At 49.1% G+C, this 13,323-nt stretch overlaps 1 protein-coding gene across 4 annotated transcripts in view; it reads left to right on the forward strand.

The window, feature by feature from the left end:
• PXK (PX domain containing serine/threonine kinase like) overlaps positions 1-13,323 on the forward strand; it is a 363,685-nt gene that overhangs the window by 272,575 nt on the left and 77,787 nt on the right. For all 4 annotated transcript variants that reach the window (XM_086939058.1, XM_086939056.1, XM_086939057.1 and 1 more), the window contains exons 14-15: positions 11,271-11,348; positions 11,643-11,729. In XM_086939058.1, coding sequence (XP_086795184.1) covers positions 11,271-11,348; positions 11,643-11,729 — 165 coding nt within the window. The remainder of the gene's footprint in view (positions 1-11,270; positions 11,349-11,642; positions 11,730-13,323) is intronic.

Raw genomic sequence — 13,323 nt, forward strand, 5'->3', positions numbered from 1 at the left:
GTGCTTCCCGTCCTCAGGATCCTCGCTCGACGTCGGCTCCGGCGCCGTCAGAGTCGTTGCCGGATCCATCGACTTCGGTCCGCATGGAATGGTCGAGGCGCAGGGCACAACGCCTCTTGGAGGAGAAGGAGTATATGGACTCCGAGGTTGAGGAAGGAGAGTTGCAAGATCAGGGGGATTGTTTTGAGGACCTTCAAAACGCAAGTGGCCTGGAACTTTCTCCTGAGTGGGGTTTGCCATCCGTTTCAGATACTCCATCTAAGGACTTAACACCCTATCATGTTGTTATTAGGAAGGCTGCAGATTTGCTAGGCTTGACTTTGCCCACAGTTGAATACAAGCCCAACATCCTTACGGAAGTTTTGCATTCGCCTTCTTCAATTGTGGAGCCTACACTTCCTTTTACAGAGGCATTGACTGAACCAATAAAGGAGGTCTGGAAGAGACCTTTGTCTGCTCCTGCGGTTTCCAGGTCAGTGGCAAGGCGTTACAGGGTGGCTCCTGATGACCCTGAATTTCTTTCCTCGCATCCTGCACCGGAGAGTCTGGTAGTGCAGGCCGCCTGTTCCAGCAGGGCTGCGGGCTCTTTCCCTCAGGTGCCTGCAGACAAGGACTCTAAGAAATTGGACCAGTCTGCTAAAAAGATTTTCTCCTCGGGTAGCATGGCCTTGAAGTCCACCAATGCTACTTGCCTTTTGGGGAGATACGTTCATGCGTTGATGGACTCTGTTAAACAACTTTCTTCTATGCTTCCAGAGGACGATAGGAAGAACTTTAACGAGGTGGTTGCTGATACTCAGGCTGCAGCTCGTATGGTTATACAGAGTGGTATGGACACGGTGGACTCTGTTGCCAGGATTATGGGCTCTACTGTTGCAACAAGAAGGGCCGCATGGCTTAAGTCCTCCGATTTTTCTTCTGATGTTCAGTCTACATTGTTGGACTTGCCATTTGATGGGACAGGCCTCTTTGGCAAGAAGGCTGACGTAGCTCTGGAGAGATTCAAAGACAGCCGGGCTACGGCGAAGTCTTTGGGCCTTCAGAGAAGGGGCTCTGCGGCTAGGAAGTTCAGGGGTTTTGGCAGATCCAATTTTCGTCCCTACAACCAAGGACAGCAGCAGCAGCAGCAGCAGCAGCGTCAGAATCCTCTGTATAAAACCTACAGAGGAAAGCAAAGGGGCCGTGGTCGTGGACGCCAGGCCTCCTCCTCCTCCTCCTCTTCCTCTAATAATCAACCCCCTCCCTCTGCAGCAAAGCAGCCCTAGATCCGCCATTCTGGATCATGTGGCTTCGGTGGGGGGTCGGCTTACTCATTTTCTACGGGATTGGGAATCGGTTACATCAGATCTTTGGGTTCTCAATCTCGTAGAAAATGGGTATGCTCTTCCTTTCCAGGAGTTCCCTCCCAATTACCCTCCTTGCCAGGGTTTTTGTTCGGAGGACCACCTTGTTCGCCTGCAGGAAGAAGTCCTGGCTTTGTTAAAAAAAGGTGCGATAGAGGTGGTTCCAGAGCAGGAAAGGGGTCAGGGGTGCTACTCCCGGTATTTCCTGATCCCCAAGAAGGATGGCAGGTTACGTCCAATCCTGGACCTCAGGATTTTGAATCTCTATCTCAAGCAGGAGAAATTCAAAATGCTCACTCTTGCGCAGGTTCTTCAAGCGCTGTTGGAAGAAGACTGGATGGTGTCAATCGACTTGCAGGATGCGTATTTTCACATCCCAATCCTGAAGTCGCACAGGAAGTATCTCCGATTTACGGTGGGATCGCAACACTACCAGTTTGCGGTCCTTCCGTTTGGTCTTACTACTGCGCCTCGAGTTTTCACCAAGGTGATGGCAGTGGTGGCGGCACATCTCAGGAGGTCGGGGATACCTGTATTCCCGTATCTGGACGACTGGCTGATCAAAGCGAAGTCGCCCGAGAAGGTGCTTCATCACCTGCAAGAGACATCGCAGCTGTTGTTCAGGTTGGGTTTTTCGATAAACGTGCCCAAATCTCACCTGGTGCCCTCCCAGCGCAACCTGTTCATAGGTGTGGTACTGGACACTACTGTATGTCGTGCATTCCCTCCTCCGCAAAGGATTCGCGACATTCAGGAAATGATTCCTTTATTTCACAATGGAGCGGTTGTTCCGGTCCTGAAGGTCCTTCGCCTGCTCGGTCTGATGGCTTCTTGCATTCTCCTGGTCAACCATGCACGCTGGCACATGAGGGCACTCCAGTGGTGCCTCCGCAGGCAGTGGTATCAACACAACGGAGATCTCGGGGAGTCAGTGAAGATCTCCAGAGAAACTGCGGCGGATCTGTCTTGGTGGGGCATGGAAGGCAATCTGTCTCAAGGAAAGCCTTTTCAGCTTCCACCATCGGTGGCCACGGTGATAACGGATGCATCCACTCTAGGGTGGGGTGCTCATCTGGGGGATCTGGAGGTCAAGGGTCTTTGGTCTCCGGAGGAAAGGTTGCTTCACATCAACCTTCTAGAATTGTAGGCCATACGTCTGGCGCTCAAGGCATTCCTCCCTTCCCTTCGCGGTCGGTTGGTCCAGGTCCTGACGGACAACACGACCGCGATGTGGTACATCAACAAGCAGGGAGGAGTAGGGTCGTGGTGTCTTTGCAAAGAGGCTCTGCGTCTCTGGTCCTGGGTTCAGGACCACCAGATTTGTCTGATGGCAAATCATCTGGCCGGAGTCCTGAACGTACGTGCGGACATTCTCAGTCGGCAGTTCTCTGCCGACCACGAGTGGAGGCTTCACCCGGAGGTTGTTCGCAACATCTTTCAGATGTGGGGGACTCCTCGGGTGGATCTGTTCGCCACTTGCGAGAATGCTCACTGCCCGTCATTCTGCAGTCTCCAGTATCCGATGCAAGGAGCATTGGGGGACGCGTTTCAGTTGAGCTGGGGAGGTCAGCTCCTTTACGCGTTTCCTCCCATACCCTTGATTCCTCGGGAGGAAGATTCGCCAAGATCGGGCCCAAGTCATATTGGTCGCCCCGGATTGGCCAAGAAGGGTGTGGTACACAGATCTTCTCCACCTCTCCTCTCACCCGCCGCTCCGTCTCCCTCTCAGGGCAGACCTCCTCTCTCAGATGGAGGGGCAGGTTCTACACCCCCACCTCCAGACATTACACCTTCATGCCTGGGGATTGAACGGGGCAATCTGAATTCTTTCTCTCTCCCTCACGATGTGGTGGATGTCATACTTTCTGCCAGGCGCGACTCCACCAAGTCCATTTATTCGTATAGGTGGTCTAAGTTTGTATCTTGGTGTAGGGAGAGGGATGTTGACCCGTTAAAGGCTCATTTATCTGATATCTTGTTGTTTGCTCTTTCTCTGGCACGGCAAGGGTTTGCTGTTGCCACTGTCAAAGGTTACCTTTCAGCCTTATCGGCATTTCTCTGTTTGCCGGATCAGCCCTCTCTTTTTAAATCTCCTGTGGTATTGAGGTTTTTGAAGGGACTCACTAATAGGTTCCCTCCTTCTCCCTTCATTGTGCCTCATTGGGACTTGAATCTTGTGTTAACCTATCTGATGGGTTCGCCGTTTGAACCCTTACACAAGTGTCCAATGAGGCTTCTTTCTTTTAAGACAGTCTTCTTAGTTGCAATTACCTCGGCAAGGCGGGTAAGTGAGCTTCAAGCTCTTAGTTCCAAGCCCCCGTTTTTGTCCATCCATGCTGAAAGAATGGTTCTTAGGACCAGGGCTTCTTTTCGGCATAAGGTGGTTACTCCCTTCCACCTAGGTCAATCCATTACCCTTCCTACCTTTTATCCTCCCCCACACCCTTCCAAGGAGGAGGAGAGGCTTCATCGCCTGGACCCGAAGAGAGCGGTTAGTTTCTATCTTGATAGGTCTAAAGACTATCGAATAGACGATCAGCTCTTCGTGGGTTTTGCTGGCTGCAAGAAGGGCAGATCGGTGCACAAGCGCACACTTTCCAGATGGATTATTCTCTGCATCAAGATTTGCTACTCTCTGGCGGGTAAGGACCCTCCTGAGGGTATTAGAGCTCATTCAACTAGAGCGAAGTCTGCTACTTCTGCATTGTCTAGAGGTGTTCCTGTTGAGGACATTTGCAGGGCCGCGACTTGGGCCTCCCTCCACACTTTTGCGAAGCACTACTGCTTGGATGCTGAGGTGAGGAGGGACGGCCACTTCGCGCGCTCTGTTCTCCAAGATTTCCTGGTGTAGCAGAGTGGACACCCTCCTCCGGGAGTGGGGACTGCTGTGGGATTCTATTACAGGACCGGAGGCTTCAGATTATGCTTCTCAAACTTTACTGCATCAACACAGCAGCCAATGAAAATGTATTATTTTCGCAACAAACAAAATATTACTACATTTCCCATGAACACCATGGTTATAGGCACGCCCCCATAGTCCATAAGAACCCTCTGCGTGCGTTACACATCCTCTTTCTTTGCTGCTCAAGTCAGAGTTAAGTGCACCTCCCCTGGGTCCCCTCACTCTGCTTGTGTTTGGGTTGTTCCTTTGGGGTTAAATATGTTGATTTGCTATGTGTGTATGATTGAGCCGTAGCTCCGAATTGAATTGTTTTATTTCTGTTGAAATTGTTTTGCACTTTCTCTGTCAGTTACGAACCACTTCAGAGCCGTTGATTTTGGACGTTAGTCCTTCGGTCCTCGCGCTTCTGGCGTTCAGGACAACGGTCTTTGGCCGGCAAAGGGGCTGCCGCTCTCACGCATTCGAGCCTGTTCCCGTCGGCCGCAAGGCGCGCAGAGGCTTCCCTCGTACGCCCTGACGCTTCTCCGGGTGGCTCTCGGTCGACGCGCGCTACCTCCACGCTACCAATTTGGGCTCTTTGGGCGGTTTTGGTAGCGTTTGGGCGGCGCGCCTCGTTCTGATTCCCTGACTTTCTGCGAATGCATTGCTCACGCGTTCCACACACCGGCAGGTCCCCCCTGTGTGATCGCCAGCGCTCTTGAGCCTGTTGGTTGTAAAATCTGCGAGGCCCAGGGTGTGCACACGCTCTCGGAATCAAGGGCCCAGGTCTTTGACCTTGACTACAGCTGTGCTGAGGGGGTTTGGGGAACGTTGCCGTCGAATTAATTCAAGTGTGCCCGGGCTGACCCCCCCCCGTTACCCTCCCCTTTTGTTCGGCAGTCGGCCGGTGTTCCCTTGAGATGGAGGGCTGGGTTCGCTACCCAGATGAGGAGCATCAGGATGAGGAGGAGATTGTAGACGGACAGCGTGAAGCTGTTCTGGAGGACAATATCGTGGAAGCTCTGGATGTCTCGGTCCAGGCTTCGGTTTCGAAAGCTATGGAGACGCAAGTCCCACAGACAGTGCATCAGGCGCTTGCAGAGGCTCTGCGCCCTATTCGGAAACAACTCGAAGGTTTTGCTAAACGCCATGGCTATGGGAAGAAGAAGAAGCAGAAATCTAAACACGCAGCCACTTCTTCCGAGACGAGCTCGGCGGGTCAGCAGTGGCCGCATGCTCAGTCTCTGGCTTCCCTGCCAGCGAAAGGGCCGTCGGACCAACGCTCCGTGGGCGGAAAGGCCAAGTCTAAACGCCCGCTGCCTGTGGATACGGACACGGCTACCACAAATACGGACACGGGCACCGACACCGACACCTCGGAGGAACAACCTCCTCCTTTTAAGAAGCCCAGATCCGAACCGAATCCGGCAGAGGAAAAAATCGGGACATTCAACTTTGACCCGGCGGACATCATCCACCCCCGGTCCTCGGACTGGATTCCTCCCCCGGCGGTCGCTGAATATCTTTACGAGAACCTCCGCAAGCCTTTTAGCAGGGAGGTCATAATCGTTTACGGTCAGAGTGTCCCCGGCCTGAGATTGAAGATGGCGTCACCGATACTCCTGAGATAGACGCGAGCATGCTCACGTTCTTGCGTAAATTCTCCAAGGACCCGAAGAGAGGGTTAGATAGGGCCTGGCGAGGCTGCCAGAACAAGATGTTGGACGTCGTGGGACCGCTGGCAAAAATTCTAGAAATGGCACTGAAGGCCAAGGAGGGTCCGGACGCAGTGGATCCAGACATTCTGGCGGGCTGGGCCCAGCGCGCCATTTGCCTCGTGGGCAACGCGAACTGCGCCACATCTTCCGAGAGGCGGAAATCCTTACTCCTAAGGATGGACAGCAACCTCACAGAGCTGGCGGAAGCGGAACCCGGACCCCTGGCGGGGGGTTTCCTCTTTGGCGACAAGTTCGTGAAGGACATTACTAAATATGTCGGCACCTTCACCGCCCTTGACAAAGCCCAGAGCGGTATCAAGCGAGCCCTGAACCAAGGGGTTTTCAACAGGGCCGGACGAGGCGGGGGCCGCTCGTCAGGCCGAGGATTCCAGCAAGGCTCCCAACGTGGAGACTTTGGCCGTGGCCGTGGAGAGTGGGACTCCACCCGCGGTGGGACTTTCTATCCTTCCAAGCGCAGATTCTCGAAGGGCCGTTTCCAGTCTGGAAACACCAGGGCCAACTTCAAGTCCAGTCAGAACTCCGGTGAGTGTTCCAGACCTTTCTATTCTTCCATTGGGGGGAAGAACGCGGCATTGCATGGCGCAGTGGCGAGCTTTAACGCAAGATGCATGGGTACTGCAAACGGTTCAGGGGTTCCATCTGGAATTCTATTCCCGCCCAGTGCAGGGCTCTCCCCCCCCCCCCCCGCCTCTCCATTTTTCCCTACAAGATCACAATTTCATAACCGAAGAGGTGGAAGAGTTGCTGAAGAAAGGGGCAATAGCCAGAGTCCAGAGAGGCCCTCGGTCCTTCTTCAGCAACGTCTTCCTTGTCCAAAAGAAAGGAGGCGGAAACAGATTGGTTCTCAACCTCAGGGATTTCAACCAATACCTTACCTACAATCATTTCAAAATGGAGGGGATCCACCTCCTGGCAGATTTGCTGCAGGAAGGGGATTGGTTTGTCCGCCTGGACCTCAAAGACGCTTATCTGTCTCTCCCAATTTTTCCCCCGCATCGCAGGTTTCTGCAATTCATTTGGGGCGACCACTGTTGCGAGTACTTGGCTCTTCCCTTCGGTCTCTCCTCGGCTCCATGGTGCTTCACAAAGGTGATGAAACCGGTGGTCGCATTCCTCAGGGAAAGAGGGGTTCGACTGATCATCTATCTAGACGATATTTTAGTCATGGCGCAGGATCGACTCGGTCTCCTACGGCATCTGAACATGACCATGTCTTTACTCCAGAACTTGGGTTTTGTAGTAAACTCAAAGAAATCGGTACTGGTTCCGACACAATCAGTGGACTTTCTGGGCTTCACGATAGATTCGCTGTCGGCTCAACTATCCCTTCCACATTCCAAATTGCGGGATTTGAAATCAGAGATACGGAAGTTGTTGGACAGTCAGGTGGTGACTCTCAGGACGCTGGCCAGAGTAGTGGGCATTCTGGCATCGTCCATTCAAGCTATCTTTCCAGGGCCGTTACATTACAGAGCCCTCCAGAGGCTCAAGATACAACATCTTCGGAGGGGTCTCTCGTACACAGACTCGGTACCTCTCTCGGAAGAAGTACGGACGGAATTACAGTGGTGGTTAAGTCACGTGGATGCCTGGAATGGCAGGGCGATTTTCGGGTCACAACCAGAAGTTGTGATCGAGTCCGACGCCAGCAGGTGGGGCTGGGGCGCGCGCTGTGGAGACATTTCTACAGGCGGCAGATGGTCGGCGCAAGAACTGGAAATGCACATAAATTGTCTGGAATTGTTAGCAGGGTCGTTTGCGATTCGCACTTTGTCCCCGAAACAGACGTCTTGTTGCATCCTCCTCCGCTTGGACAATGTGTCGGCGGTGAGGTATATCAACAAGCTGGGCGGCACGAGGTCGTCGATGCTTGTCCAAATAGCCAAGGATTTTTGGCATTATTGTCTCCAGAACCAGATTTCGGTAGTGGCGGAATATATTCCGGGCCAAGCCAATCAAGTAGCGGATTGGAACTCCAGACATCTCAGAGATTACAGCGAGTGGAAGCTGCTCCCTCGTGTCTTTCGGTGGCTTCAGGCCACGTGGGGCCCGTTTCAGACGGACCTGTTTGCCTCCAGGCTCTCGTTTCAGATTCACCGGTTCTTCAGCTGGAGACCGGACCCGATGGCGGCGGCAACGGACGCTTTTCTCCAGGACTGGTCTCAAGGGACGCAGTATGCGTTTCCTCCATTCCTCATGATACCCAGGGTAATGACTCAGGTAATCAGACAGAAGGCGGAGATAGTCATGGTGACTCCGTGGTGGACGTCTCAGGCTTGGTTTCCCAAGCTCTTGCAATGGAGCTGCGATTTCCCGCGGATGCTTCCGGACTCGAAATGGTTGCTGCAGGGCCCTCAACAAGAACAACACCTGTTGCTTCTGGAAGGCAAGCTGTCGCTGATGGCATGGAGGCTTTCCGGGAACAGTGGCAGTTGCCGGGAATTTCGAACGAAACTGCTGAGTTTATCAGGCAGGCATGGGCGCCTTCCACCAGGAAACGTTATTCCTCAGCCTGGAAGAACTGGGTGGATTGGTGCGTGGGACGACGTTTGGATCCCGTGGGGGCAGAGTTGCCCCAGGTTCTGAATTTTCTGACGGAAAAGGCCGGATCGGGTTTAGCGTACCGGTCGGTTAATAATTTTCGGTCGGCAATTTCGGCGGGGCATGCCCAAATAGACGGGAAACCGGTTGGCATGCACCCGATGGTATGCAAGCTATTAAAAGGCATCAGGGCGGCCAAGCCGCCCGCGCCCAAATATACAGGATTGTGGGATGTATCCTTAGTGCTTTCGTTATTCAATACGTGGCCTAGTAATGCTCTTCTTTCCAGAAAGCAGCTATCGGCAAAAATAGCTATGTTATTGTGTTTATCGTCTTGCCGACGGTCTTCGGATGTGAGAGCGCTCGACGTAACAGGTAGAGTGTTCACCCCGGAAGGGGTTTCCTTTCATATTACAGGTCGCACTAAAACTTTGTCACGTCACATTTCATATAATGCTTTTCCTTCAAATGACAAATTGTGTGTGGTTCATTGCTTGAAAGCTTACGAGGAATGTACTAAGGCCTTGCGGCCGCAGGGTTGTAAACAATTGTTGATTGCCATTCGGAAACCCTTCAAACCTGTGGCTGCTGCCACGATTGCTAGATGGCTTCGTTTTGTGATGGCCGAAGCTGGTGTAGATACTAGAATATTTGGTGCTCATTCTGTTAGAGGCGCAATGGCGTCGAAATCGTTTGGGTTGGGATTGAGTATCCAAGATATTATGCGTTGTGCTGATTGGTCATCTGAATCGACTTCTAAAACATTTTACTATAAGCCGGTGGGAGATATTACTTCTGTGGTCTTTAATCAAGCTTTAAACCAAGCATAATCTGAAGCCTCCGGTCCTGTAATAGAATCAAAAATTTGCTAGCTTTCGCGCCAAGAATTTTCACTTCTATTAAGGACACGGAGGCGAGGATTATCCCACCCGGCTTAATGTTGTATATCATACGCTTGCCCACCCTGTATTTCAGTGATTACGGTGGTGTTATCCTTTTTCCAGGAGCTGAGAAAAAGTCGGATTGAGAGACGATGGACGTCAAGCTGTTGGGCTGAAGTTATTTTTCCAAGTTGGAGTTTGTGTTGGTTCAGGCAATGGACTTTCGCCTCAAAGAAAGAGGATGTGTAACGCACGCAGAGGGTTCTTATGGACTATGGGGGCGTGCCTATAACCATGGTGTTCATGGGAAATGTAGTAATATTTTGTTTGTTGCGAAAATAATACATTTTCATTGGCTGCTGTGTTGATGCAGTAAAGTTTGAGAAGCATAATCCTCGCCTCCGTGTCCTTAATAGAATTGAAAATTCTTGGCGCGAAAGCTAGCAAATCTTTGACTCTATTCACAAGGTGAGGAATCCACACGGCAGATGTATCTATCAGATGAACAAGTTACTTACCTTCGGTAACGCTTTTTCTGGTAGATACAATATCTGCCTGTGGATTCCTCACTGACCCACCCGCCTCCCCGTTGTCCACTCTGCTATACCTGGGTTTATGTGCAAATGTAATTATGGTTTTGTATATCTGATTTTGTATAGTTTTGCACTTTAATTGCTTTTGATTTGCATGTACTGTGTACATTGTGTATATATATATAGATATATATATATATATATATATATACTCGTTGGTCCGTCAGGGTGCCTCGAAGGCACGGAAAAAAGGGCGGAACTGACGTCATCACGCCGACGTGGGCCTTATATGGAGTCGGTGACGTCAGACGGAGTCGCGCGCGATGCCGTGCTCCTATGACGTCTTTCACGCCGGCGTGCTACGAAGAATTTTCCGAACGTTGCTGGCGCAAGGGGTATATTCACAAGGTGAGGAATCCACAGGCAGATATTGTATCTACCAGAAAAAGCGTTACCGAAGGTAAGTAACTTGTTCTTTTTGGCAATCTTTTTTATAGCCGTCATCCCTGTCATCTGTTATAACTACCTCATTTAACTCAGATTTGTATATAGTCTTTATCAACCGAGAGTTCCATGATGGGCACCTTGGAAAGATTCCATTCAATTATTGGTCTACATCGTTTCATATTCATATTGTTCAAGTAATGCCTACAAACAATTGCTTCCAACTTTATCCTTAGCCATGGTAAGGTTGTCACTAGGAGAATGGGACTAAATTGTGCCTGGCCTACATGATCCAATCCTGCTATAATTTGCCACCAAACGTTAAGACCCATTTCTTTCCTTGCAATACAATTTGTTGTCCGGTTTGTCTTCATATTATGCCAATAGATCATGATTACTTACGTGTTTACATGCAGCTTTAACATCCAGAACTACCCACTACATGAAGTGGTATGTATTAAAAGCTTTGATGTCCCCTGTAAGACTCCATTCGATTTTTTCAGTGCACATTAGATTAACAAACTGTTCAAGCAATCACTAGGGCCATCAGCTGATTTTTCAGAGGAACTGATGCAAGTGCTGGCAAAGAGGATTCCTTGATTTTGAACTTGAGGTCTTACATGCACACTAAGACCTCAACTAAGTTGTATGTATCTGACTTTGTTTAATTTGTGTGTGTGCATACGTGTTTGTGCATATATATGTGTGTGTGTGTGCCAGCACACTGGCCTTGCACCCGTTTAATGCCTAACAGTCTAGTACGAGCCTGCAGTAAAAGTCACTGACTTTGCTGAAAATGAATACCGTGTCTATAAGAGGTGGTACGAATAACCTTCTATGGGGATAGCTTGTGTTATAAACATTTCTTTTCTCCTTTATTATTTAATTTTTCCTTTTAATTTCAGATTCCCACAAAGCTAAAAGAGGCCTTGAAAACAGCCAAAGAATGCATTGAAAAGCGATTAGTCGAAGAACAGAAGCAGGTAACTTGCTTAGTCTTTGTTTTCGCCTGTCGAGCAAATAAACTATGAGCACGTTTGCAGGTTGAAAGGTTTTTCAAGCTGTTAACGTGGCAGTACTCATCTGATCACTTCAGCGATTATATAGTGACTGATCCATTAGGTGTGCCTTACGCTGACAACTATGTCAACGTAGAGAATAATTTACAGAATGCATGCCCATGACTAGTGTTGATGACTAATGACTGTGTCAGTTTGAACATTATATATCTATTGATTCATCAATGACCTTGCTTTCACCTGCATTGACTGTTATAGCTTCACCAACACAGAAGACTGACACGAGCCCAGTCACACCATGGATCGGAAGAAGAGAAGAAAAAGAGAAAAATCCTGGCACGAAAGGTGAGAGAACCTTTTTTTTGTGAATAAGAAAAATAGATGCTAAAAGCTATGCCTGCATGTGTTTGTCATCAGTTCTAAAAGCACCATTGTGGCAACTTAGCTTCTGTTACACCACATGCAAGGGCCCTTCAGGTATAGAATGAGATAAATGCTTGGAAAAGTGGCCAAAAAGTGTCCTCTGCACCAATCCTGGCATGAGCCATGCCTTTGTCAGATCAACCGAAATTAAGGAACAAGGGGACCCTACTCACATGGAACCAGGATGGTCAAATTATTATCAGAGACAATGGTTCCTGTGGAATAGTACAAAAACCTATACTGGTAAGAATGTGGGCAGTCGCAATGGGAAGGGTTAAGGTAATGTGCTTAAAGAAACTAAAGGGAACCATTAAACCAGCGCATACCATTGTATATAGCCGTGTTCTACTCTGTATATATTTCAAAATGGTCGACTTTATAGTGCTTTAGGAAACCAGTCACCCATTTTCACAAATATGTCACCCATGTTTTAGGTTCCAGTTTCACTGGGGACACCCCACATGATTTTTTGTATCTATTTCTGTATATGTTTGAGAAACATAAAAAAATAACTGATTAAATGAAAAATATGTGTATTTGGCCTTTTCTCCTTTTGGCATTACCTTAACCCTTCCAATTGCGTTTGTCAGATCAACCGGCATATAAATTCTGATATGCCGGCATGCTTTGTTATAGTCAGAAATATTCTCAGAAGATATTGAGGTTACTATGGTCATACTCATCGATTTACTTTTTGACAGCGAATGTCTTTTTGAAGGAAATTCTGAGAGCTCCTTAAAACTGTTTAGGAAGAGAAGGGCTAGTGCCTGTTTTCTGGGACTTGCTTATATACTGATGCGACTGCACCAGCAGAAACGGGCAATAAGCAGGTAATATCTACAGTGCACCAGCTACTTTAACTACACCCACCAAAGCACGTTTTTTGGCATGCCCAGTGCTGAAGGACAAGTAGAAGCAGACACCCACAAAGCTCTTTGTTCTCCACACTTTCAAACCCAACACCACTTTAATCAGCGAATGCTGAAGGTGTAAGCAACTCCTGTGTGTAGAAGGCTGTCAGAATTCCTGTCTAGAATTAACAGCTGGTGCTTAAAATAATGCAGTAAAGGGAACACCCTTCTGTTCTCCTGGAAGCTGTAACAATTTCTTCTCCCCCTGATACTTCTGCCTTGCTAGCACTCAGACATTTCAATGAACGATGTGATAACTACATGCTTCTGATAAGGGCATGCTACTTTCAGAAATCTTTCAGGTGCAAAAAAGGGTGTGTCCGCCCAATGTGGAATATTTTTTTTTTTATGCAAGACTTTATTGACATTTTGATAACTTACAATATCATGCCTACAACTCTGGGGCCGGCTACTTCCAATACTGTTCATCCACGGCAAAAATTACACAGCTATTCAGCCGACAACCATCGGTCCGGCAGCAGATCTTCTAATACATATGACATTTTTACGCATTACTTTTATACCCATAAAATAAGTGTCATCTTGCTTTTGTATTTTCTAATAACATAACTTAACTTTTGACTCAGTAGTTAAATGAGTGACAT

Source organism: Lissotriton vulgaris, chromosome 9, assembly GCF_964263255.1.
Source record: "Lissotriton vulgaris chromosome 9, aLisVul1.2, whole genome shotgun sequence".
NCBI lineage: Eukaryota > Metazoa > Chordata > Amphibia > Caudata > Salamandridae > Lissotriton > Lissotriton vulgaris.